The 27,653-nt window shown below is 44.6% G+C and overlaps 2 protein-coding genes across 2 annotated transcripts; both read right to left on the bottom strand.

Annotated features, from left to right (window-relative positions):
* Positions 1–1,736: 1,736 nt before the first annotated feature.
* LOC136663691 (glutathione S-transferase-like) lies at positions 1,737–20,017 on the bottom strand. Its single transcript, XM_066640552.1, has 7 exons — positions 19,931–20,017; positions 13,080–13,183; positions 11,979–12,030; positions 9,882–10,014; positions 7,616–7,757; positions 4,711–4,842; positions 1,737–2,077 (listed from the first exon to the last, which is right to left on the bottom strand). The coding sequence occupies exons 2-7, from the start codon at positions 13,164–13,166 to the stop codon at positions 1,949–1,951; spliced, it is 675 nt and encodes a 224-aa protein (XP_066496649.1). The 5' UTR covers positions 13,167–13,183; positions 19,931–20,017; the 3' UTR covers positions 1,737–1,948.
* A 329-nt stretch (positions 20,018–20,346) lies between these two features.
* LOC136663696 (glutathione S-transferase-like) lies at positions 20,347–27,580 on the bottom strand. Its single transcript, XM_066640564.1, has 7 exons — positions 27,503–27,580; positions 26,007–26,110; positions 25,416–25,467; positions 24,418–24,550; positions 22,999–23,140; positions 22,210–22,341; positions 20,347–20,678 (listed from the first exon to the last, which is right to left on the bottom strand). The coding sequence occupies exons 2-7, from the start codon at positions 26,091–26,093 to the stop codon at positions 20,559–20,561; spliced, it is 666 nt and encodes a 221-aa protein (XP_066496661.1). The 5' UTR covers positions 26,094–26,110; positions 27,503–27,580; the 3' UTR covers positions 20,347–20,558.
* Between the last annotated feature and the right edge of the window lie 73 nt (positions 27,581–27,653).

A 27,653-nucleotide genomic window follows, 5' to 3' on the forward strand; every position in this document is an offset into this window, starting at 1 on the left:
GTGCAGACTCTTCCACGACATCTTCCAGTTACACTACAAAGTTAGTCAGTAGAGAACAAAGTTCAGTCCTCTTGCTCTGGAACAGGCTCCTTGCTTCTTATCTGTGCATTATTGTCCTTGGGGTTGATTGCTTCTTTCAGGCTCAAGCCTGCAGTTTTAATATGCAACTTGAGAGTGGCTGTGCTCCAAACCAGGATATAGACCAACGCATATAAACTAGGATATAAACCAGTTTGTTCACTCTCTTTCATCCACAATGAATTGCTTTGATTAACTCAAATCAAGCTTTATCTGACCACTACAAGTCTGTTTATATTCTTATCTGCTGTATTTGTATTCTTTCATAAGATGGGAATCCTAGGAGACCAAGGACCCAATCCTATTGAGTCACTGCACTGCTAGAATGCATTCTGGTGCTGCAGTGTGCTATATCAAAGCTGCAAAATGCAACCTATCATTCTGCATAGCCTGTCTGCCACCACAGCCACATGCTAAGGCACTCTGGAAAAGCCCAGCAGCTAGTAAGTTGGTGCGGAGAGCAGTGGCATAGTTAAGGAGGTGCAGGGGGTAGCAGTTGCACCGGGCAACAAGCTTTAGGGGGGCAACAAGTTGAGCTTGACACTAGTGGCCAAAATTGTGAAAATCTTGGTATGTATGAATAATACCATCATGTTATATATCATTGGAAAGGTAATTTAATGCAGAATGCAATGAAACAAACCACATTAGAATATCTGTATTCTATCAAAAGTTATGGCCAATTAACCAGAAAACAAAAACACAACTGACTTAAGGAACAAAAAGTGGATTTCTTTAACTCAAAACTGACCTATGAGAATGATTGCTCTGAAAGCCAATGAAATGTTATTATGATACTGCATGGAACCAATAAGGTGTTAATATGAGTCAGCTCTCATTTCCAGGTATCATAATACAGCTACTCCTGCTAACTGGAAAAGAGGCACTTTTTCAAGTGGAGCTCTTATATTTAGCAGGAAGAGATTAACAATCCCCTTTACTCCAGTACAGTGTCTCTAACCAATAAGGGACACACTTTTTATTTATTTACTTATTAAATTTGATTTTGTCATGTGGGGGGGGGGGCTACAAAATCTTCTTTGATCCCAGGTAGCAGATAGATGCCTTAGATATGTCAATGGCTTGGGGGAGGTGGCAGATAAAGTGGGTGGTAAACTGCTGAGGGGAGGAGGCAGGTTTCTCCCCAATTTTCACTTTTTAAAAACCCCAGGCATGATGTCACTTCCAGTTGTGACATCACTTCCAGGGCATCATTTTGAGCTCCGCACCAGGCTACCCATTCATTAGCTACGCCACTGGCAGAGAGTGGGAGATGGATGGGAGGAATGGGGAGAGGAGGTGGAGGGACAGGGCAGAGATTGGGGTAAGCAGGAGAATGTCAATGTCAATGAATGGGGAGGAGGGAGGTGTTGATGGCAGCAGCACTGTGTATATCATATTCCCCCATCCAACATTGGCATGGCTGCATTGGTGCCAGAGGAATTGTGCTGAATTGGGCTCAGTTAAAACAGCCTGAGGATCTTTGATTAATAGAATGAGACACTTTCAAGAAAGAAGCAGATTAAAGGCTGTTTTGTTTCCAACTGAGTGTGACCCTCCTGACTAACTGAACTTGCCAAACACATACAAAGCAAGAGGCAGTTTTTGTCCATGTGTCATGACACTGCTTGGTCAAATAAATATTATACAAAAACACATAAGCTGAAGATGTTTTATTTCATTTTAGTTTAGTGGCACAGTACAGACATTTCCACTGCATAAATCTTGCTGTTCTGTGATTTGATCTAGTTTCCCGCTATTCAGATTTAAGTTCTCCCTGCTTGTTAGAGCCCTTACAATGGTCTGAAATATACTGCTCCATCTCAATATCAGCACTTTGCTGACTGCGACATCAATACATGGACTATAATCAAGATGCACAATTGAATATTTTAATTGCTTCTGCAGCAGTTTTTGCATCTGTTGGTGGTCTTCTTGGGCTGCCTGGCTGCAAGAATTTCTTAATTGTGGGAATGTTGCTCATTCTTCCTTTAAAAGCCTAAAAAAGGAGAGAAAGGTAGATAGAAAAACATTTCAGAACAGGAATAGAACTACTTTGAAGCACCACCCTTGAATACTCAGTATAGAGATGGAGCAAATCTGAGTAGCCGGGGGCTAGCCCGGGCTGCCTGGGAACAGGGCTAGGATCCTGGCAATTTCACTAGCACATGTCTGAGGCGAGAAAGGGGACAAGGATGCTGCAGAATGGGGTGGGGGGGGTAGGATCTGGTGCACACCATCACTGCCAGAGCCACCATTTCCTAATCTTCTAAACCCCATTATGTACCCCTCACCACATTGTTTTGCCCTCTTCCCCTCCCTGGTCTGCCCTCCCTGCCTCCTCCCACCTTCCCTGTCATCTTACCTGCCTCCGCAGGCCTCTGTAGGTCTGGCAACGTGTACAGGAAGGCTGAGGCCTTCCCACAAGTTCACTGCTGGAAGGCACTTTTTGGCTGTTTTACAGCATCAAGTGCTAGTGGAACACATGTTCCACCAGCACTCACAGCCCATAAGACTGGGCTGTTTTTCTAGCACACTATTGTGTGGGAGGAGCAGTAGTGGTGTGTAGTGTAAAAATGATGACAGAAGGTTCCAAGGACCACAACAAAAGGTCACCTGAGGATCAAAACATCTGTGAACTAAAGAGCCTTTGCAGGCTGATCTAGGGTGCCACATTTATGCCAATGAGCTCTTAGGTATGCTGCCACATTCAATTAAGTGGTGGTAAAAGATATGTACATACTAAGGGTTGTACTCATAGGTCTTACCACCTCCAGTGAATTAATAATGCAACTCTTTGTGGGAAGGCGGGTTCTGTGCACCAGCCTGTGACTATGAAAAATCCACCAGGTTGTGATAAGAGCTTGTGGCCTTATGATCCAGTGTTCCATAGTCACTGCAAACCCTTTTTGAGCTCTAGAAACCTTCACTATCACTATGAACATAAGAACATAAGAACAGCCCCACTGGATCAGGCCATAGGCCCATCTAGTCCAGCTTCCTGTATCTCACAGCGGCCCACCAAATGCCCCAGGGAGCACACCAGATAACAAGAAACCTCATCCTGGTGCTCTCCCTTGCATCTGGCATTCTGACATAACCCATTTCTAAAATCAGGAGGTTGCGCATACACATCATGGCTTGTACCCCGTAATGGATTTTTCCTCCAGAAACCTGTCCAAACCTTTTAAAGGCATCTAGGCTAGACGCCAGCACCACATCCTGTGGCAAGGAGTTCCATAGACCGACCACACGCTAAGTAAAGAAATATTTTCTTTTGTCTGTCCTAACCCTCCCAACACTCGATTTTAGCGGATGTCCCCTGGTTCTGGTGTTATGTGAGAGTGTAAAGAGCATCTCTCTATCCACTCTGTCCATCCCCTGCATAATTTTGTATGTCTCAATCATGTCCCCCCTCAGGCGTCTCTTTTCTAGGCTGAAGAGGCCCAAACGCCATAGCCTTTCCTCATAAGGAAGGTGCCCCAGTCCCGTAATCATCCTAGTCGCTCTCTTTTGCACCTTTTCCATTTCCACTATGTCTTTTTTGAGATGCGGCGACCAGAACTGGACACTATACTCCAGGTGTGGCCTTACCATAGATTTGTACAACGGCATTATAATACTAGCCGTTTTGTTCTCAATACCCTTCCTAATGATCCCAAGCATAGAATTGGCCTTCTTCACTGCCGCCGCACATTGGGTCGACCCTTTCATCGACCTGTCCACCACCACCCCAAGATCTCTTTCCTGATCTGTCACAGACAGCTCAGAACCCATCAGCCTATATCTAAAGTTTTGATTTTTTGCCCCAATGTGCATGACTTTACACTTACTGACATAAATGGCATAAATTAGAAATGTTACAGTGGCATCCCAGGTATATTTGGTAAAACTGACTGTAGCATTAAACTTCCTGTGGCTTGACTTGAGCGCTGATGGAGGGTCAGAAACAGCCACCTTATGTTGGAGTTGGTGTAACTCTGTCTGCTGTCCAGAGGGGGCAGGATGCTGTCCAGAAGGGGTCAAGCTATGGCCCAGTGACTCTGACCTTTCTACCTGTTCTCTCTGTGATCCTTGTGGGGTGTGGCCCTAACCCTTTATCCTCCCTTCTCCTCTGAGCACTTTCTCTTGTACTCTGACCACCAACCTGTTAAGATGGCACACACCAGGGCTCTGATGCCCAGGCCATCTTAAGCACAAGGCATGCAGGGCGAGGCAGCTCCAGGGCCTTGCTATCTCTAAGTGTTAGCTGAACCTCTGATCCTAATCAGATGCTGTAAATATACACTCAATGGAACTGTAAGTAAATAACTTCTTTTTGCAACTTTAACAAGTCATTGCCTCTCTGTCTTTTTTTTATTGATTAGCAGTCAGCTGGGTGAGGGAGGTTCCCGAGGTGATACTCAAAGGGGGAATCCGCTGCTTAAGCTACTCTTCTTCCCCCCAAAGAGGAAACTATTTTTAATTTCCTCCAACACCTTATTCTCTCATTGTTCTCTCTGGGGTGTTCTGCCCTCAGTATGTTATTATTTAGTTGCTGATATGGCTGGAGAGTTTGAGGTAGCCCGTGAAAACATGTAACAGCTGCTGTCTTGGACAACTCTTTTGTCCTCAGAGAGGCAGTTTGCTTACCTGTAAAAGAGGGAATTTGGAGAGACTATCAGCCTTCACTTCTTCTACCATTAAAATGGTTTCAAGCACTTGAATATCTGCTCTACTCAATGTGTTTCCAACGAGAAAGCTCTGTCCGTGATCTTTGAGAACCTAGAAAAAAGGAAACAGCTTAATAAGCCATTCTTTGGGTCAGGGATCTCCAGACTTGGGCCTGCAGCACTAGTTTCCCTGGCCCACAGCTGACAGTTCACTTGGCACAGTGGCTGAGAGAAACAGCAAAGCCAGCTCAAAAAGGGAGAATTGCTTCAGGAACGGCAAAAAGGAGCAAAACCAGGAGACATTTTAAATAGAGTTGCTCCTGTGCAGGTGAATCTTTTTACATGGCTCACTCATACCAGGTTGTGGCAAGTTCTGGGAAAATTAAAAACAGAAGATAAAATTCTTGTGCCAGCCTAGGTGGCAAGACTGCTTTGAGACACCTTTGTAAAAGCAAGCAGTCCCGCTCATTCTTATGCCACCAGCCAGTGCACCTCTGCCTCCTCCACAGGAGTAATTGCAAGTCTCCTCCCTCATATTCTGAAAAATCCCTTAAATTCCTAGTAGCTTGGAGCAATATCCCTGGAAGATTTTCTACCTGCTGCTCAACTGAAAGGTTCCACATAGCCATCAGAGCTAGTAGCCACAAGAGACTTAACGTACAATCCTATGCCTACTTACAAGTATGCTTTATTGTGTCCAGTGGGACTTACTCCCAGGTGTGTACAGGACTGGAGTGTTATTTTTCTTCATGCCTTTGTCCAATACCCTTTTAAAGCCATCTCAGCTTGCGTCCATCACTTTTGCAACACAAACTATAGCATACATACATATAGTATGTCACATGCTTGCTACATGTATGCCACACTGTGCCTTTACCTATTGTTTTTCTCCTGCATTTGACACACATGAATCTAGTCACACTGCTATACTGGTAGAAATGTATAAATAAGTTTAATGTACATAAATAAAAATCATCATTTCTGGCACCCTTAAAAAAAATGTAATGTGACTCTTGTCCCAAAAAGTTTGGAGACCCCAGTTTTAGGAAAATATACACAATCATGGAAATATGAATGGACCTTTTCTGAACGTTACCTCCCTGAAGAATATTTTGTGACTTTACAGGGCAAGGCCCTTGTATCATGGTCCACCTACATCTTACACTAAGCAGGTGTGTAATGCCAGTGTTCTTTTCTTTATGATAAGGGTAAAGTGGATCACAGTGGTTCTAGGACATTTTGCCCAAGTCATATGAATTATTTGTTGCTAAGCATAGAGCTAAGATTGGGAATGACTCGATTAATGCAAGCTGTGCAGAGAGAAATTGATGGGATTAAATGATTCTGTGGATGCCAAAGCAAAAACCCACAGAAAGCCAGCAAGTTTTCATGCAAGTCATTGTGCTATAGTAGTGTTTCTCAACCAGTGGTACAGGTAGCACCAATGATACTTGATGTGGTGTCTGGTGGTACTCACTGGACCCCTGCCACCCAGCAGCAAGACCAGGAACGTGACACAACAAACAGTGGTAGGAGGCTCCAAAGCATGTTTTTCCGTGCTGAAGGAAGCCCTTCTGTCCACCTGAGCCTCTTGCTGGTGTTTGGCACATCTCATCAGGGCTCCCAAACCCAGAAGTAACTGGCAATTATGTCACTGCCAGTTACTTCTAGGGGTACTTCAAAAAGGTGGACCATGTGAAGTGGTACAATAGAGGACAAACGTTGAGAAAACTGTGCTATAGGATTTGTGTACCTTCTTTTAGAATGGATTTTTCTTTAGATTGTGAGTATTTGCAAAAGCTAGAGTTGTGTTGTTTTTTTTAATTTTGTTTGTTGACAAAAATGAGAAGTGTAGAAAGGAGTGTTATGTGTTTTTATTTCATTATCATCAAAAAATAACACCTCTAGCAACAGCCAGTGGAGACACAGCACAATCACTCTCCCAGAAGAAACTACCTGTTGCATCTCTGCACGAGTCACTTTTTGCCTTTTTACAATGTGGAAGAGTATCCAGAGCAGAGACACCTGCTCAAGGGGTCTTGAGGTGTGCACAAGGGGTGTGCTCCCATGAGAACAGGGAAATCTTTCTCCTGCATACTCCTACATTCCAAAACATGTTCCTTTTAAGGCAAGCCATCGCTTCCATTTCAGAAGAATTCAGTTCAGTTTCAGTTCAACAGTGACTCAGCTATTAGGAGTTTCAGAAACACTTGATGATGGAAATGACATTGGATGCTACAAGTTACAGAAATCATTATCAATAATGTTACCAAGGGTTGCAACTGTCTGTTACTATTGAAGCTGGTATCTTACATGGGAGTAACAGCCCCATCCTATCTTTCCACCCACTGAGGCAGTTGCACCAAAAAGGCTTGTACTTCTATCCTGCTGGAAGACAGTCCCAGGTGTTAGCCTCTGAGGCCTGGATGGGTCTACACTGACCTGCACCAGGGAAATCGCTGGCGTACGTCATCATGGACCAGGGTCCAAGGATCGAGTCTGGGAAGGGTTTAGGATTGTGTGGAAGCTGCTACACTGAACCTTCCCTCTTCTTATACCCAATCCACCACCCTCTTGTCTGCCCCTGTCACCGCTCCATCCGATCCATCCACCCCTGCCCCCATTCCATCCTCCCCCTGCCCTGGTCCACCACTCCTACCAGATTACCTGAGTCAAAGGGCCTTCATGAAGACATCACTGCACCAGGGGCCACTGGAGAGGCTTTTATGACTGCTGTAAATCAGTCTCTGCTGGCAGAATGCTCATTCCGCCAACAACTTAGCAGCTCAATGGAACTGGGCTGTAAGTCTCATTGAACAGAATGAGACTTAGTTCTGAGTAAATATGCATAGGTCAGTGGTTTCAGTTGCTTCCTGGTGTCATACCTTTTCAAAGACTGGAAAGTATCGGGTGGAAGCTCTTTCAAGGATCAGTGCTTCATCCTTCTCCCTTACGTCAGGGGGTTTGAAAGCAAGCACCATAAAAATTTCATTTAAATCCAACGTAGCTTCACAATACATATCGATTCTGAAAAGAAGAGTCTTGGCATTAGTCTGGGCAGCTTCTGGTTAGAGGTGTATAACTTGCTCTTTTGCTCCAGCTTCAGTTTAAAAAAAAACTACTACTTTCAATTCCATTTCTTCCATTAACTAAGTTATAATTTTATAATTACGAACTAAATCTATAGATGAACAACAGTTCATGTCAAAAAATTCTTAAAACAAATATAATTCAGATGAACAGAAATTAGCAATGTTCAGTTCAGTTTCATTGGTCAGCTTGGAATTAAGAAAATCCACTTTTTGTTACATAAGGCAGTTGAGTTTTCTTTTTCTGGTTATTCAGCTATAGCTTTTGACAGAATACAGATATTTTCACAATTTTGGCACTAGTAGTGTCAAACCCCCCCCCCCAGTGAAAGCATCACTTGGTACAGTATGCACCCCCTGCACCCTTGAGTGACACCACTGGTTTTTCTACTGGTAGATTTAATTCATAGTCTGTTTGGGGGGAGGACTGTTTGGGGGGAGGACTATCTTCCTTGGAAAGCTATTTCCACTACAGTGAAGTGGTTGCTGGGTCATTGTCATCTGGCTAATTCACAGAAATAACATCTTGAGTTGAAAAGGCTCTTACAGCCCAATCCTATTATCCTCCCCACACATATACACGATGCAGCAATATCGAAAGTGCTAGCATGCGTCCTGCAGGAGTGGCAGTTGCAGAGGCCTCTGGGCGAAGAACATTCATTCTCATACCTGGGGATACCTCCGCAGCATGGAGGAGTCTACTCAAACCTGCAGTAGCAAATTTTGCTGGTGAAGGTCCTTGTAGACCTGTGCTGTGGGACTGGGTCCCCCAAACCCCATTGCTGCTCCATTCCACCCTCCCCCATCTTCATTCTACCCATCCCCAACCCTGTCTCACCTACCCTGATGTCCTACCTGCCTTGGTGGATCTAGAACAGGTGGAGGAAGGCTCTGGCTTTCCTGCTGATGCTCTGGCAGCATGTGACTCTGTGCATTGCCCTAGTATCTTTTATAACTTCTATAAGGCAGATAGTGCTGGCAGAACAGTAGTTCCACCTGCACTAAGAATCCATAGGATTAGGCTGTTATTCTCATGGACAGCCATAAAACAAAACCACATATCTTCAAAGAGTATGCTTTCTTTTCAATTGGGAGCAATCTTCAAGGTTACTATCAGAGGCAGAGCCTCCAGTTGGGCTAGTAGATTTTGTTAAGAAAATGAAGTCAATCGGCGTAGAAGCAGATCTACTAGGATCATTAAACCAAGTAGAAGCCTATCAGGTGATCAACTGTAGATTCTTAGATATTGAGCAGCAGGAACAACGGGGTGCTGCTAATAAGACTTGTTCTCCATTATATTTGTCAATTTACTTAAAATATGGACAGTCAACCCCATATCTACATCTTTTAACTTGTCCGCAGAACCCCAGAGTGCTCTCATTAGCTAGGCGTAATCTGATGCCATCAGCAATTCTATACGGCAGATTTAATGAGGCTCCTTATCCTGAGAGACGGTGTGTATGTCAGCTTGGGGGTGTGTGTGTGAAATCTTATTGCAGATGATCCTGTATTGCCCATTGTATCCAGAGTTGCGATTACCACATCTGGACTTGATATTAGCAAAGATAAGTGGGCGTACTGCTCAGGATAAAATGTGGTGCATCCTCATGGAGGAGGATGCTAAGACTATTGAGAGGGTTGTTAGTTTTCTGAAACTGATGGCAAGACAGAGAGGAATTAGTTTGGTTGATTCTCTGATTAGATATTATTATGCTTATATGCTTATCTTCTGGTCATTGTATTATACCAATAAAGGTTACTTTATTGGCAATTCAAAGTTACTAATGAGCCTGTTTGGGGGTTCCTTGAATGGCTGAGCTCTGGAGAAGTCACATTTTTTATTGTACCAATGAACAAGAACTTCACCACAATCTGGAAATCCAATTTGTTCATATTGCTTCACCCTGAACTTTTACTTAGCTAGCAGTAGCTTAGAGCTGAAATGTGCTGACTCATAATGTGTCAGCAGTTTGTATGATAATCTAAGGAATTCCTTCTTGCATCAGATGTAGACAAAAGGAGAAGAATGTAATAGTGGCTGAACATAGAAATGGTTCAGTACAGTGCTTTCTCCTTGAGGTCCTTCCCATAGAGATTGTATTTTGCTGCAATGTAGTTGAGAATAGCCCGGGTCTGAACCAGCTTCATCCCGTCAATTTCCACCATGGGCATCTGCTGAAAGAGCAGGAGTCCAGCTTGAAAAAAGAAGATGAGAGAAGAAGCCATTTACTCCAAAATCATCACCACCACACAGAATTTTAAGGAGCATCTCACAGCTCTTGTTCTGAAGTCGAGCTCTTTCTCATACAGAAAACACAAAGTAAGAAATGTCTCGATTCTACCCTGGGCACCTTCCAGGTTGCGGAGTTGTTGATGCAGGGATCACTGCATCATGCAGGCTGGCAGGGAACCAGGCCAACTGGGAATGGTAAATAAAGAAGAGTTTTACTTAACTTCTCCTCCACTGCTTGGTCCCCTAGGGGACTCCTCAATCCTACACTAGCTCTTTTGCTGGCAATGCCTTGAGGGGCCTTTGGGGCAGGTCCAGGTTGGGAGGGTCATAGGATCCAGTGGGCACCACTGCTGCTCTTATCTGCCCTGTCCTGGCCCAATCTGTCTCCATCCTGGCCCCCAATCCACCCAAAAATAACCTCTCTCCCTAGCCATGGATCGTCAGCAGCCAATTTGTGGGGTGCTGTCAGCGGCATGAGGAAGCGAGCACTGGAGGCAGTGCTCCATAGACCAGCAGATAGGCTGCCATGACTGCATACTGCACAGACAGAACTGGGCCATTAGAACTGTACTAGGCTCCCTAGCCCCAGAGAAAAATACCCAGAAGGCTTTTAAAGAAGGAAATGCATTTCTCCCCAGCAGAAAATACCTAGTTGAACAGGATCAGTCTATTTGTAAAACCATCTAAGTAGCAGAAAAGCTGCAAGTCTAAGCGTATTCACTAGGGAATAAATTCTACTGAACACATTTGCACTTCCAGCTAAACACTAATGGTCAGAATATGAATGGACAGCCCAGTCTGAACTGGGCTGGCTGCCAGCAGAGTGAGAGTTCTGCGGCCTAATTGCCAGCCCACTGGTGGGAGTGAAGTTGCACCAATGGGCCAGCACTTCCACTGGTGAGTGCAGAGAGGCCACCAGTGCAATGACTAGTGGGCCACATCTACTGGAGCTGGATTGACAGCAGAGGGAGTGTTGGTGGGCAGAACGGGATGGGAGATGGACAGACCTGGACAGGGATTGGGGGCGCGGCTGGGATGGGCGGAGGGCACATATTGATGACGATAGCTTTGCCAAAATCCTCTGCATTGTTTTGGGCCAAACTTGTACCCTTGCTGGAGGGCTAATGCAGGTCCAGGTAACTGCAATCCTGGCCCCTGTGACGCCTAGGTCCAGGACCACAAAATGCTGACCCCCCCCCCCAATACGCCAGTGGATCCAGGTAGGCCCAGAGGGCCCATGCAGAAGTAGAGTCAGGTAAGCAAAGAAATAACAATAATACAATGATACAGTTCCAGCCTTAACTATTGTGGTCATCCTGAAATTGCAGATCTTTCAATAAACACATATAGTAAATACAAACAGAAACACCTATCGTAGGTTTTTGAAGCAATATCGGTTAGGATGCTAAAAAGCTCTTCCGGGTAATGTAGTGTTGATGTTAAGTGTTGTCATGTATAGGAATCCTGTTGACCTCCAGGGAAATGGTCTTCTTTCAAAAACAGAGACTTTGCTGAAGGATATCTGAGCAGCAACTTTTCATTCCTACCCATTCAGACATAGAATAAATAGCTGAGACTCTTCAGGGCACAGTGAAGCAATTGCACTATGAACAAAGTGACTACCAACTTCCCATAGAGGCCCAACTGCTCTTCATATGATTTGTACTAAGCATCCAAGCTGCAATCCTGCAATGTAAAAATTTTGCCTCCTACCATTTATAGCAAATAATCTTGGACATGAGCAAGAGAGCACGCTGGTATAATTCTGTTGTCTGTCTTACTGCAGCGAAAGGTTGCAGTCCTGTGTATACTTTAGTTACTTGGGGCAATGCAGTATATTAGTATATATTAGTATATTAGTATATATTAGTATTTATATTAGTATAATCACAATCTCAATAACAAAAATATAAAGGCCTTACTTACCCTGCCTTAACTTTTCTAACTCCTCCTTTGATGAAATAAGTTGTTCTTCAAACTTAAAAAAAAGAGAAAGATTTCAAGGATCTTATGAGATAACTGCATGCTTCATATGTATCTTAGTTTTCCAGGTTTAGAAGTGCTGTAAGCTTTAAGCTTTAAGGAAGCTTAAAGCTGTAAGCTTTAAGGAAGTTGATTCCATATCATCTCTATTGGGGTCATTCCTGGGATTCATGGGGGGGGGCGAGTGGGATTAGCATGACAGGCAGTGTATAGGAGACCCCAAAGGCACACGGCTTCAGCAGTAGCAGCATCTCCAGTTTGGGGGGGGGGGGGTGGCAGGCTAAAAGCACTGCAAGTGTTCCCCAATGGCACCCGTCAACTTCCATGCTTGCAAGAGCATAACTATGCCAACTAAGCACCCCCGCCCTGAAAGTGTGTGTGGAATCAGGTCCCCTTTCTGTTGCACTGGCAGCTACAGCAATGGCAGTGAAAGAAGACTCTTTCCTGTTCACTGCTCAGTTCTTGATTAGGCACCATCAGTGGTCCTCAACCAGAAAGCTAACTAAGGAGCGGAAAGATGATAGTTCTCCTTCATGTCGACCTCTATAGTTACAGGTACTAGTATAAAGGAGGACTAATGACTGCTCCCCACCACCCTCTTGTAACTCCGTTAGGGGCCCTGCTGCAAGGGGGAGAAAGAGCTGCAGCAGGGGATGGGAAGAACCTGTGGGTGCTGGCTTGCCAGGAAGCCCCTTGTTGTTTCAGGATTTACCTATTGAGCGACACCTAGGCTGTAGGGAGGGGATATATGTGCTTTGTGTTGGCCAAGCTATTATTTAAGTTCTATTTCATATTCCACATAATCAATCATGCCTGAAGAAAAAAGTGCCAGGAAAGGCAGTTTTGTGCTTAAAAAGCAAGTTTTAAAGCAATCTGTCCACCAGATACAACAAGAAGAGGACAAGTTGGTGGGAAACTATTGCCCATCCTCTCCAGCCTTGACATGTAGGACTGGGGAATAGTGACATTCAAATTAGCTTCCTGAAAAACATTCCTAGATAAATGCAATTGTTTCAAAACTTTTTCCAAGGGCTGATAACAAACCTCAACTCCTGCAGCCGCCAACATCCACCTGACCGTTTCCATTCGGCCTCTATCATTAAAATAGTGAAGCTTGGGTTTCCCAGCCATATTTCTAGGGGTGTGATCTAGTGTGAGCATAAATAGAGATCATGTTTAAAGAGACAACGTATGGAAAATGATTTTAGTACAGGTGAAGCAGCACAAACTATAAAAACACCCCACTGATGCACTGAGATCAGTGGTTTCCAATCGGTGGTTCGTGAGACCCTGAGAAGTGGTCTGTGACATATTGGGGGGGGGGGGAAATGATTGCCAATCAAGTGATCCCCTACGGACCACCAGAGAGGTCGCAGAATGGATTACCCACAGCCACAGCCAGCACTGAAGTGTCAACAGTGGTTGTAAGTAGTCTGTTCTTCACCTTCTCTGATACTCCATGGGGTAGTACTTGCTCAGAAGGTGCTTCTCCACTGACCACCAGAGGGGGCGAGACCAGACTCCCACACGCACAGCTGTTGCTTCCAGCATCTCACCAAGTAAGTGTTCCCCCATAGACAACCAGAAAGGGCAAAGAACAGACCACCTGCAGCGGCAGTTGGCACATCCAGCATCTTGCCGAGTGCTTCCCCACAGATTATCAAATTTAATTATATTTTTTGTGAGGGGTGGGGGAGTTGCATGCAGTCCACAACAATTCCAATTTTTGCCTCAGTGGTCTGCGGGCTCCTAAAGGTTGGGAACCTGTCATTTAGATGGAAGTAATTTGATGTTAAAGCTTTTTTTGTCAAGGTTTCCATTCAGAATGATGATGCATGTGCAAATATGGCACACAGTACAGAAAGAACAACTATCAAACTAAAGAGTTAGGGTGAATGAATATTTTTATTTCCATGTTCCTTATTTGGCTTTCGGAAGAGAGCGAAGTTACAATTCCCCAGTTGCAGCCTCTCCTCTCCGAAATATTTCTGATGTCCCTATAGAATTCTCTCTCTCAGTGGAGTATCTAGCGGGGTTGGGGGGCGGTCCACCCTGGCTACCACCCTTGGGGGGTGACACCACAAATGCCCCAACATTGCAGAGGTTCGGAATTACCCCATTATACTATATATCGTTGGATGTGGAATTTCCAGTGGAATGCAATGGAAAAAAACGGATTGAAATAACACCTTTCCATAAAAAATTATGGCCAAAAAACCGGAAACAAAAAAATGCATGGAACCCTATGGAAAATGAAACCGAGCCATATCACATGTTTACTTGCAAGTAGGCGAACTTGCCATAGTTTGTGGAAAGGGCAGACTGAGAGGAATCCAATGACATCAGAATGGTTCCTATCCAATTAAAGCTGCACCCCAAAAATCACCCAAAATGGAAGTCCCTTCTTCCACGCAGATGAACGTATTGAGCCCTATGGAAAGCGAAAGTAAGCCACACGGTCAGGTTTACTCGCGAGTAAGCAAACGTGCCTTGGCTCCTGGTCAAGTCACGCAAAGGGAAATGCAAGGCTGACTGCATGGTCCCAATCTGATGAAAGTGGAACTCAACGAATGTTCCAGAAGGCAGTTCCCCCTCCCCGCCCCAAAGAATGAAACATGCTTCAGCTGGTAAGGTCCATTTTATTTGTTTTTAGGCTTGTAAAGCCAGGTGGGTCCTGATAGTGCTATGCTTGAAATATAAGAATTTACACTGAACTGGGCACTGGGGAGGGTTGAAAATCTCACTGATATTTTTGTGGGGGGAGGGTGTTCTTTCCGGCAGGCCACAGAGAAAATTCACTTGGTGAAACAGGGCTGGCTTCCCCTTATTTATCTATTTGTTTTTCTTTAATTATTTATAATAATTTATTTTATTGTGCTTGATTATGTCACTTCCAGCCATGACATCATTTCCAGTGGGTCCTGGACAGATTGTCATTCTAAAAAGTAGGTTCCAGTGTTCAAAGTTTGAGAACCACTGCCTTAACTCAAAACAGGTCAATGAGACATTCTTGGGGGGGGGGGGGGTGACACCCTAGTGACCAAAATTCTGGAAATCATGGCTTTTAGGAATAATACCATCATGTTATATACCATTTGATGCAGAATTTCATTCGTTGCTTGTGGGGAAATATTCACTGCATTTATTTTTCTGGCCATTATTATTATTCATTTCAAATCCTGAGCTGCTTAGAGGAAGGGCGGTTTAAAAATGTGAATGAATGATTAATAATTAATTTAATAATAATAATAAATAATTTATTATTTATTAATTATTGTTATATAATAATTATTATATATTATATATTATATATAATTATTAATTAACTATTAATTAATAATTAATAATAATATTAATTAATTATGTCATATGGGGTGACAAAAATTTATGGGCCCTGGGTGTCAAATGACCTAGCTACGCCCCTGCTCTCTCTTTTCAACCAACTTATCACGTCTTTCATGACATGCATAAGTCCAGCAGCACAAGAAACCAAAGGTCTGACTACTCCCTTTGAGCAAACCCTCTGTTATTTGCCTTCCTTGTCCCCCTATTCTCCTGAGACTCTACATTGCTCTTTTTAGACCTATATTTTACAAGGTGCATGTAGTGACTTTTTTTAATATAGAGAGATGGATAAATTACAGAGCTGTCCACCACTGCCTGGTAATACCTTGATTGGGAGCAACCAAGTGGGAAAAGACATAACCTTCAAATACCAAGTTTTCCAGAATAAATCATCAGCAATGCAATGTAGCACTTGCACAGTTAATCAAAAGAAGAGCACAAAAAAGCTGGTCATTGTGTATGAGGAAGAGTCCAAAGCCTGCCTTTTACACCAGATGTAAATCACCCCCACCCCCAGACTGCTTTCTTTGAGAAAGAGTTCTGAAAAACTCTCACAATTCTTGCCATCTCACAGCCCAATCTTATGCATGTCTACTCAGAAGTAAGTCTCATTAAAGTCAATGGGACTTACTCCCAGGAATGTGTGAATAGGATTGGGCTGTCACAGTCTTCATTGGTTCTAATAAATCTGCAACCAGACTGTGGCACTAGGATGTGCTTTAATGACCAGGCACAGCTACCTGTGTGTGCAGGAGAGAGAGTTAATCAGCAAACAAAGATTTGATTAAACAGGTCAAGTACGCTCTATAGCTAATGTTGTTGTTCAGTCATGGGCAGCCCAATCCTGAGCTGCGGGACCTGGCAGCTCCCTCACAGGCTCCTGCTGGATCCAGAGCCTCCCGCACTACTGCAGGAGGCTCCTCAGGAGAAGGGGAAGTTCGTCCCCTTCCCCTGGGTAAGGGAAGCAGCCCTGCAATGGGGCTACTCACTTTAGTGGTGACTGTTTGGTTGCTGCTAAAGTGAAGGCACTCGTATAGGGTGCACAGCACTCCACGAGTGCCTAGGATTCTGAGGAGCTCGGCTCTGCGGGTCCGCCTCCCCTCACCCCCCTGGAACTCCCCCGACCATGCCTCCCACCTCCCCGGAACGCCTCCCCCATGCCCCGACCACGCCCCCATTCCCCATTCCACAGCCCGGCGGTCACAGGCACCGCCGAGCCGCGGAATGCAGGCGCCCACTGGGCAATGGCTCAGCACCGGCCGGAGCTGAGCCAGCTCTGGCAGGAGCCCGGTGGTAAGCCCCACAAACATGCCTTATGGCGCAGACCACAGGATTGGGCTCTAAATCGTGTCCAATTCTTTGTGACCCCAAGGACCACAGCACGCCAGGCCCCCCTCTCTACCACTAACTTCTGGAGTTTGTCCAAATTCATGTTCATTGCCTCGGTGACACTATCTGACAATCTCATCCTCTGACATCCCCTTCTCTTTTTGCTTTCAATTTTTTCCAGCATCAGGGTCTTTTCTAAAGAGTCCTCCCTTCTCATGAGAGTCCTCCCTTCTCATGCTCCCTTCTCAAAGCTTCAGCAAACGAACAGTCAGGGTTGATTTCTTGTAGGACTGACTGGTTTGATCTCCTTGCAGTCCACGGGACTCTCAAAAGTCTTCTCCAACACCATAATTCAAAAGCATCTATTCTTTGGTGCTCAGCCTTCCTTAATACATAGCTAATGTATTAAATACTAAATTATCTGCAATAACCCAGGAAGAAAGGCAGGTGCCAAGGAAGGCAATAAACATTAACTCACCACACACTTCAACCTTAAGAAGCTATCATTCCTCCCCTCCAGCCCATGCAATGTCCCCCACAGCTTCACATGAATGATTTGCTAAATTATTCTCTGACCACAAATACGAACCTTGTGGAATTCCTGGACACAGCAAGTTTGTCTTAAACAAGAGGGTGAACTTGGCTGCCTCAGGGTTATAAAACTCTGAAGCTCCACCTTGTGACAGGAGGAGCCAGCCTCTCCTTTTGCTTTTGTAAACACCCCTCTCTACACAAGGGAAAAAAACCACCCATCTATAATGCCTCTGCTGTGCGAGTTCTCATCTCCAACATCACTGTCCTACTAAGTAACCCACAATGGAAAAGGCTTCCTCACATGCATGAGATAGCAACACTCAGTTTATCTCAAGCTTGGGGTAAATGTCCATATTCCTGTGTTTATACAGGTGACTGGGTCCCAAGTATGGAATTTGCCCCTCCCTGGAAAGGCCCTACCCCAGCTGGAGTGAAGAGCACATGTTCCATTGGCAAGATACATACAATTGGCCCTGTCATAAGAATGTAAGAACAGCCCCACTGGATCAGGCCATAGGCCCATCTAGTCCAGCTTCCTGTATCTCACAGCGGCCCACCAAATGCCCCAGGGAGCACACCAGATAACAAGAGACCTCATTCTGGTGCCCTCCCTTGCATCTGGCATAGCCCATTTCTAAAATCAGGAGGTTGCGCACACACACATCATGGCTTGTAACCCGTAATGGATTTTTCCTCCAGAAACTTGTCCAATCCCCTTTTAAAGGCATGCAGGCCAGATGCCGTCACATCCTGCGGCAAGGAGTTCCACAGACCAACCACATGCTGAGTAAAGAAATATTTTCTTTTGTCTGTTCTAACTCTCCCAACACGCAATTTTAGCGGATGTCCCCTGGTTCTGGTGTTATGTGAGAGTGTAAAGAGCATCTTTCTATACACTTTTTACTTCCCATGCATAATTTTGTATGTCTCAATCATGTCCCCCCTCAGGCGCCTCTTTTCTAGGCCCTATTTTTTTGTCATTTTAACCCATGCACCAAACAGTGAATCTTGCCTTCATCGAGTAAAATTTCAAGGGTTTTTCTTGGGGGTTTTAAAGTATTCACATCATATTTGGTATTAAAAGTCTAATACCTCCTGACTTGGGTATCTCAGTGAGTGGGGGGCCCAGTCCTATCCAACTTCCCAGCACTGGTGCAGCTGCAATGCAGCACCGAGGGAAGGGAACACATGTCCCCATACCTTAAGAGAGTCTCTGTGATCGCCTCCCCACCACAAAATACAGAGCACACTCCATTGGTATGGCTGCACTGGGACGGGAAAATTGGATAGGACTGGGCCCTGAGTTAGCCCACGCCTTTCAGAAAAGGTTTGCTGAATGCAGAAGTCTGCAATCCTATTGTGTATAACCAAAGCTTGCTTCACCCAAGGATACCTTTTGCTGAAATTGTTTTAGTTGAAAGCCAAAAGCAGCTTTCCTTAGGTTATGTGCTAATGAACCATCAAGCTGCAGAAGGGCACTGTGAGATGGGACTATTTTCCCATAAAACGATTCTTGCAGCTCATTAGAGTGCAGACTCTTCCACGACATCTTCAAATTACACTACAAAGTTAGTCAGTAGAGAACAAAGTTCAGTCCTCTTGCTCTGGAACAGGCTCCTTGCTTCTTATCTGTGCATTATTGTCCTTGGGGTTGATTGCTTCTTTCAGGCTCAAGCCTGCAGTTTTAATATGCAACTTGAGAATGGCTATGCTCCAGACCAGGTTATAAACCAAGGCGAAAGTGTCCAGTTTGTTCACTCTCTTTCATTCACAATGAATTGCTTTGATTAACTCTAATCAAGCTTTATCTGAACCCCCTCAACTCAGTTTATACAGCTGGGCCCTCTTTATCTGTGGGGGTTTGGTTCCAGAACCCACGTGGATGAGAACTTCAGTGGATGTTCAAATTCACTTACCCTGCTGTAGCCACTGTTTTGCACCTGGTGGACCTGGGGGCTCTCACAGAAAAACCCTTCCTGTGAGTCTGGGTTTTGCTCACCCCCTTTTGAAGCAAGCAGACAACTACAGCTGGCCAGTTTCCCTGCTTTCAGGACACAATGGAACCTGGGTTCCTACCCCTTCCCTTGCCACAGAACACAGGAGCTGTCTCCTAGGATCTGCGTCTGATCCACATCACAGCAACAGCTGCCCATTCTCAGTAAGCCCAGTCTGGGATGCAAGCCAATGAAGGAGTGCCTGGACTGCGAATCAGTCCTGTTCTGTGAATCCCTGACAATTGAGATTTAAAATCCTTGAGACTGAGAATCCCTGTTCTCTCTCTCTCTCTCTCTCTCTGTTTGCTTTGCCTTTCTTACCACCTCCCCGCTAAGTTTTATTTCCTTTGATAGGTTTGCCGTTTCTCTTGGGTGAGAAGCAGTTTTGAAAAGAGACTGGATCTCCAGCAGCAGGCCCTCTCCCCATCAACAAAAAATACTTGGAAGGGGAGGAGAGCTAAGCAAAACAACAACATGGAGCAGGGATCTCAGTGCAGAGTGGGAGACCCAGAGTGGGAGTAGTAGAAAAACTACTTCTTCCCCAAGAGAAACAGCAACCCCATCGATGGAAAGGGGGACGAACTGAAGGGAAGGCAGACAGACCTCAGTTCTGCCCTCTGCTCTCCCCCCATTCTTTTTCCCTCTCTCCTTCCCTGCCCCCCCACCACAGAAAAACAAACCCACTGTTCTTACTCAGTCAGATTGCCCCCAGCTCCAAGAAGGAACAGCTGGGCCTCTCCTATTTTCAGCAGGAAGAAGAGGGCGTGGGGAAGCCCACAAAACTGGCCAGTAGCCAAGTGCTTAATCTGCATTTTGCTCAGAGCCTTTGAAGGGGAGGCAAGGGCAGAGGCAAGGGAAGAGTATACTCTTCCATACTTCTTAAAGTATATGTCATCTTTTTAGTAAGAAATTAGGGGAAATTTAGACAGTGAGCTCACCCCATATTTGATGCTGTAGTGGAAAGAGGTTTCTATAGAAATTTGGCACTTTGGTACTTTCTTTGGATGGGAGGATAATCTGGCTGTGACACTGGTTGCCCCATTGGCTGCTGTGGCTGCTCTGGTCACACCCGTGCCATGCCCCTGCTAAAATACATAAGCTGCAGCATATTTTATTGCATTGTAGTACGTGTATTGTCTGACATGGTATGGTACAGACATTTTCACTTTTTAAATCTTGGCGTTCTGTAATTAAGTTTCCCACGGTGTAGATTTAACTTGTTCCTGCTTGTTGCAGCCTTTGCAGTGATCTGAAATACGCACTTGCTCCATTTCAATATGGTTGAAGCGCAGGTATGGGGGCCATAATCCTAGTGGACTACTCAGTGGAATGCTTTAATGGCTTCTGCCGCTGTTTTTGCATCCGTTGGCGGCTTTCTAAGGCTACCAGGCTGCAGGAATTTCTTAATTGTGGGGATATTGCTCATTCTTTCTTTAAAAGCCTAAAAAAGTGAGACAGACAGAAAAACATTTTAAAGCAGGAATATAACTATTTTGTAGCACCACCTTTGAATATTTGTTACCTGTACCATGTTTACGGTTCATTCGTTATGACTTTATTCATGGATGTGGGCTTCATAAGTCCTAAAGACTGCAATCCTAACCACACTTTCCTGAGAGTAAGCCCCATTGAACAAAATAGAACTTACTTCTGAGTAGACCTGGTTAGGATTGTGCCCTTAGCCTTTCAAATCCTTTAGCCTTTGTGCCATAGGCCTTCACAGCACTGTTCTGAATCTGTGTCAGCCAGACCACCTATGAAACTGCCTTGCACTGAATCAAATAGCAAACCCATGATCTACTGTACTTAAAGTTCTCTATCACACTGACTGACAGTGGCTCTTCAAGGTTTCAGGCAAGGGTCTTTCCCCGTTCTACCTGAAGACACCAGGGACTGAATCACTGACTTTCTGCATACAAGGTGCCACGGAACTATCACCCCCAGCATAATGGGTTGTGGAGGTGGCTTTACTGCCTATACTGCTCTTCACTCCTATGAAAGAGCAGGCTAGATGTAGAAACCTTTTTGAAAGGAATCCTTCTGTGATTTTAACTGTTACAATGGGAATCATTTCAAATAAGAAAACTCTACCTGCAAACCTGACTTTTAAATAAAAAAAACTAGAACAGCCCCCAGACACTCACACACATAATTACTTATTTTATCCTCAATCAGGTTATTTTGCAAACACCCAATATCTGAATTCCAAAATAAAATGCATAAACAGGTGTGACTTAGGTGTAGGCTTATTCTGGGGCACTACAGTATGGGAAGAGCAGTGGTGGTGTGTGGTGTGAACATGACGACTGGAGGTTCCAGGGACCACAGCAGAAGGGCATTAAGGGTTGTGCTCATAGATGCACAGCCTCCATTGAATTAATAGTGCAACCCTTTGTGGGAAGGTGAGTTCTGTGCACCAGGCTGTGCATATCTAAGAAAATTCACCAGATTGGGATGAGGGTTTGTGACCTTGTGATTCAGTGTTATACAGTCACAGTGAACACTTTTCAAGCCCTGGGTACTTTCACTATAAATATGGTGTGAATCAAAAGTGTTACAGTGGCATCCCATGTATACCTGGGGAAAATGAATATGGGCCCAATCCTATTCAACTGTCCAGCGCTGATACAGCTGTATCAGTGGGGTACATGCTGCATCCTGCAGTGGAGGGGCAGTGACAGAGGCCTCCTCAAGGTAAGGGCTGCATTGCAACTGCACTTGAAGCTACAAAGTTGGATGGGATTGAGCCCTGTAGCATTAAACTTCCTGCGGCTTGACTCGAGTGCTGATGGAAGAACAGAAACAGCCAACTTATTTTCTTATTATTCTCTCTGGGGTGTCCCTGCTCTCAGTGCGCTGCTCTTTGTTGCTGATATGTCTGGAGAGCACAAGGTAGCCCATATAAACATGCAACGGCTGCTGTCCTGGACAACCTCTTCTCTTAACCAGTGCTTAAGGGACAGGTTGCTTACCTTTAGGAGAGGGAATTTGGAAAGACTGTCAGCCTTCACCTCTTCTACCATTAAAATGGTCTCAAGCAATTGAACATCTGCTCTACTCAAGGTGTTTCCAACGAGATAGTTCTGTCCATGATTTTTCAGAACCTAGAATACCGGAAACAGCTTAGTAAGCATGCAGTTCTCTAGGTCAGAGATCTCTATACTCAGGCCTGCAGGGATCTCCAAACTCAGGACTGCAGCTTGCAACTGGCCCATGCCTGGCCTTCGCTTGGCACCATGGATGATGGAAACAACAAAGTCAGCTCAGCTGTCAATAACTGATGGAGGAGGAGTCAGGGCAAGGAGGTGAAGTACAAGAGGTCGCAGGGAGAGGAGGAGGCAAATGAAGGAAAGAGAAGAGAACAAAGGATTGAAGAGAAACTGAACAAGTGGAGAGGAGAGGTTTGAGGAAGAGGAGAGAAGCGCGAAGGAAAAGGAAAGGAAGAAGCTGGACAGGGAACAAAAGAAGCAGCAGTAGGTGGAGGGAGAAGGGTGAAAATAGCCCCAACAGTGCCTCAGCTATCAGGAACTTTAGAAACAGTGGATGAAGGAAATGATATTGGATACCATATTACAGCAGGTATGATCAGTATTATCGAGAATGTTTACCAATGATTAGAACTGTTAATTGAGGTTCAGCGATACCCTCCTTATGCTATCTTATGCACACTTACCTAGAAGTAAGTCTCACTGAACAGAATGGGAATTAGTTCAGAGTACATGTGCATAGGTTTGTGCTGGTAATGGCTCCTGGCCACTTACCTTTTCAAAGACTGGAAAGTATCGGGTGGAAGACCTTTCAATGATCAGTGCTTCATCCTTCTCCCTTGTGTCAGCTGGTTTGAAAGGAACCATCATAATCAGTTCATTTAAATCCATAGTAGCTTCACAATACATATCGATTCTGAAAAAAAGAGTGTTGGCATCAGTCTGGGCAGCTGGTTAGCAGCTTATACCTTGCTCTTGTAAATTCAACATGCTCCAACTTTAGGATAAGAAAAAGACTACTTCTTCCACATTGGACACACTCTTTCCTCTAACTTAATTACAATATTATTCTGAACTAAATCTATCTATAGATAAACAATACTACCTGTCTAAATATTCTTCAAATCAGTAGCTAGGGGTGTGTGCAAAACACTAAGTTTTGCAGGGCCCCTCACCACAGTGTGCAAGTGGCCCCTGTCCTTCAGAGCCATTCTTAGGCCACTAGAGCAAAACAGAGGCTAACTGATATTAGCAATGTTGAGTTCCAAGCGTTTCAAATGTTGCAATCCTGACAGTAAACCTATATTAGTAATACTACCAACCTCCTTCTTGCCCACAAATGGTTCAAGGCAGGTAACAATAACATTAAAAAACTCCTCAAATACAACTCTATACAACTCAAATACAACTCTATAAAAAGAGTTTTTTTACACTTTTCTCTAGGAGAATCAATATGTTGTTTAAGAAACAGGAGCAACAACACAGGAATAGCCAAACAATCATAAAACTAATCTCACAATCCACTGAATTACCATGCTAGACCATGTTGCAAAAACTTTTCGTAGATGCATAATGCAAATGAATGTGCACCAGTGGATGCAAAAAGAGTCATTTAGAACGAAAATAGGAAAAAATAAATGACTGCAACTCCCCCCCCCCCAATATCCAACAGTAAGTGCATAATATATGACATCTTTGCTGAAGGTAGTGCACAATAATCCTGTTGGGGGGGTAGAAGGAAAACAATTATATCCCCCACAGTGGAGGTGGTTGCTGAGTCATTGTCATCTGGCTATCTATAGATAGCAACAACAGACACAACATCTTAAGCAGGAAAGGCTCTTATTCTCATGGACCCAAACATTAACAAAACCACATCTCTTCAAGGCTCTGCTTTCCTTTAGTCACCTTCAAAGAAGACAGGTTATTATGATTCTTTTAATAAGCCTCTTTAAGGAGGCTGAGATGTGGACACTGGAGAAGCTACATTTTTATTGTAAGAAACAAGAACTTAATTGAAACTAAAAATCAAATTAATTCACACTGCTTCCCCCTGAACTTTTACTTAGCAGGGATCTGAAATGTGCTGACTCATTATGTGTCAGCAGTTTGTATGATAAAGTATGGAATTTCTTCTTGCAATAGAGAAAAGAAAAAATGTAATAGTGGTCAAACATCAAAATAGTTCAGTACAATGCTCTCTCCTTGAGGTCCTTCCCATAGAGATTGTATTTTGCGGCAATGTAGTTGAGAATAGCTCGGGACTGCACCATCTTCATCCCATCGATTTCCACCATAGGCACTTGCTGAAAGAGCAGGAATCCATCTTGTAAAAAGAAGATGAATTAATGTAGTCATTTCCTCCAAAAGCATCATCACCACACAGATTTTTCAGCAATGGCTCACAACCCTTGTTCTGAAATTGGGTTCAGAACTCAACAGATGTGAGTTCTGCAGGCCTAGTTACCAGCCCACTGGTGAGAGTCATGCTCTGCCAATGGACCAGAACTTCTACCGATGAGCACAGCGAGTCTGCCAGTGCAATTAGTGGCTGAGCTCACTCACCAGTGGTGGGGATCCCATCAGCATTGGAGAGGATGGACTGGGTGGGTGTAATGGGTTGGGGGTAGATGGACAGGGATTTGGGACACAGGGACACTGTGGGGGTGGGCAGAGGGCACATATTGGTGGCAATAGCGCTGCTGAAATCCACTGCTCGGATTTGGGCCAAACACACAACACTACTTGAACTTTCTCCAGCTAAAGAGCTGGTGCAGGTCCAGGTAGCTTCAGAGGTGCCCATGTGGGAGTGGAGTCAAGTAAGTAAAATAACATTTCCTTACCTCTGCTCCCTCTCATGGTCTCTGGGCAACCCAGGATGCAGCAGAATATGTGCCCATTCTGCTGCACCCTGCAGGCAACTTTTACTTAGCATTGGGCCCTAATTCACAAGCAATAACATAATGATGCAGTTCCAGCCTTAACTATTGTGGTTGACCTTTTATAGCAAATAATCTTGGACAGGAGCAAGAGAGCATTGCTGGTGTAATTCTGTTGCCTGTGTTATCACAGCAGAAGGTTGCGATCCTATGCATAGTTACTTGGAGCAGTAGAATAATTCTGAATTCTGTGTTAGTATAACCACAATCTCAATAACAAATATAAAACATTTGAAGGCATAACTTACTTACCCTGCCTTAACTTTTCTAAATCTGCCTTTGATGAAATATGTTGTTCTTCAGCCTAAAAAGAAAAAGAAAGTTAAATATTTCAAGAATCTCATGAGATAACTGCATGTTTCATAGATATCTTAGAGTGCAATCCTAACCAACTTTCCTGCACTGGCATAGCTGTGCCAGTAGGGTGTGTGCTGCATCCTGCAGTTGGGGGGCAGTCATGGGGGCCTCCTCAAGGTAAGGCAATGTTTGTTCCCTTACCTCAGAGTTGCAGTCAGTGCTGGAAAGTTGGTTAGGATTGCAACCTTAATTTTCCAGTTTTAGAAGTGCTGTAGAATTTGAGGGAGTTGAATGATGTAATTCCAAGTCATCCCTATTTGGGTCATTCCTGGGATTCTTGGGGGGGATTAGCATGACAGGCAAGATGTAGGGAACACCCAAGACGCAAGACTAAAAGCACTGCAAAGGTTCCCCAATGGCACACATCCCTTCCTGTGCTCTGGAGAGCCTGCCCCTCACTGATAGTGTGTGGGAACCATGTAACTAGGCAAGTCCTCCTTTCTGCCACAATTGTCTTCAAAACATTTCTCAAAGGTGGGAACCAACCTCAACTCCAGCTGCAGCAAACATCCACCTGATGGTTTCCATTCGGCCTCTTCCATTGAAGTAGTGGAGCTTGGGTTTCCCAGCCATGTTTCTCTAAGTTTGTTCTAGTGTGAACAGGAAAAGAGATCACTTTTAAAGCACCAATGTGTGGGGAAATGCTATAGCGGCAAAGCAGTACAGCCTTTATAGTAACCCTCCATTTATGTAACACTCCATTGATACATTTAGGTGGAAATGATTCAACATTAAGCCTTTTCTTTGTTAACTTCGCCATTTCATAATGCTGATACACAAGCAAATACGGCACTCAGTGCAGACAGAACAGTTGTCAGACCAGTTACAGCCCAATCCTAACACTCCACATGGTGATGCAGCAGCATCAGTGTAGCACCTGTTGTATCCTGTGAGAGAGTTTCAGTCTCTGGCCTGCTCAGGCTAAGGGAACATTTGATTCATTGCCCAGCCTAGGGGATAAACCCAGGCCAGTCCACCAGGTCTACTTTGTCCTGTGCCAGCTCTATAGCTGGTGCAAGTCCCTGTGGACCCAGTTCAGGGGACTGAGTCCGGGAAGGGGGCTAGGATTTGGTGGATGCTGCTACTGTCAAACGCAGCCCCTTTCTGCCCCAATCTACCCTCCTTCCCACCCCTATTATCACACTGTTCTGTCCACCCCCTGTGCAAACTTACTGGGCTGTTGGGTATCTAGGGTCTGCCTTTTGCAACAGCTGGAAAGCACATAGCACCACCAGAATGTGTGTTTTGGTGGTGCTAAGTGCTGATAGGATTGTGCCATTAGAATAAATGAGTATTTTTGTCTTTCTTATTCAGCTTTCAATGGAGAGCAGCAAATACAACTCCCCGACAGTAGCCTCTCCTCTCTGAAAATATTTCCAAAGTCCCTATGAAGTTCTCGCTCTTTTCAACCAATGTCTCCAGATCTGCATCGCATGGACAATTCCAGGGTCACAGGAAACCAGAGGTCTGGCTACTCCCTGAGAGCTAAACTTCTGTAATCTGCCGTCCTTGTTGTACTCTGATCTCTTAAGGCTCTGCATTGTCTCTTGCGTGGGAGAGAGATTTAGAGCAAAGTAAATAAGTAAAAAGAGTTTTGAATAAAGTTAACCTGACAAGTACACTCAACAGCTAATGTACTAAATTTCAGATTATCTGCAGTATCCCCGGAAGAAAGGCAGGGTGCCAAGGAAGGCAATACTCATGAATTTACCACACATTTCACCCTTAAAAAGTCAGCAATCCTCCCCTCCAGCCCTCAGAATATCCCCACTGGCCCCCATGCCTTACACTTTGGAGGGACAGATAGGAGATGCTCACAATGGTTTCTTTCCACTGTAGTGCAGTGCAGTGAAAGGGAGAAAAACCCTTTGGATATAGTTCCCTAGAGCCCAGCCTGTCCCAACCAACCTTTCTCTTGAAAGAGAGTGCTGCCCCACATGAATGACCCGCAAAATTAAAATTATCTACTCTTGAGTACTAACCGTGTGGAATTGCAGGACAAAGCAAGTTCTTCTCAAGCAGGAGAGTGAACTTGGCTGCCTCAGGGTTATAAAGCTCTGAAGCTCCACCTTGTGACTGGAGGAGCTAGCCTATCAACAAGAGTAACACCCCTCTCTACACAAGGAATGGAAA

This window comes from Tiliqua scincoides, chromosome 1, assembly GCF_035046505.1.
Source record: "Tiliqua scincoides isolate rTilSci1 chromosome 1, rTilSci1.hap2, whole genome shotgun sequence".
Lineage (NCBI taxonomy): Eukaryota > Metazoa > Chordata > Lepidosauria > Squamata > Scincidae > Tiliqua > Tiliqua scincoides.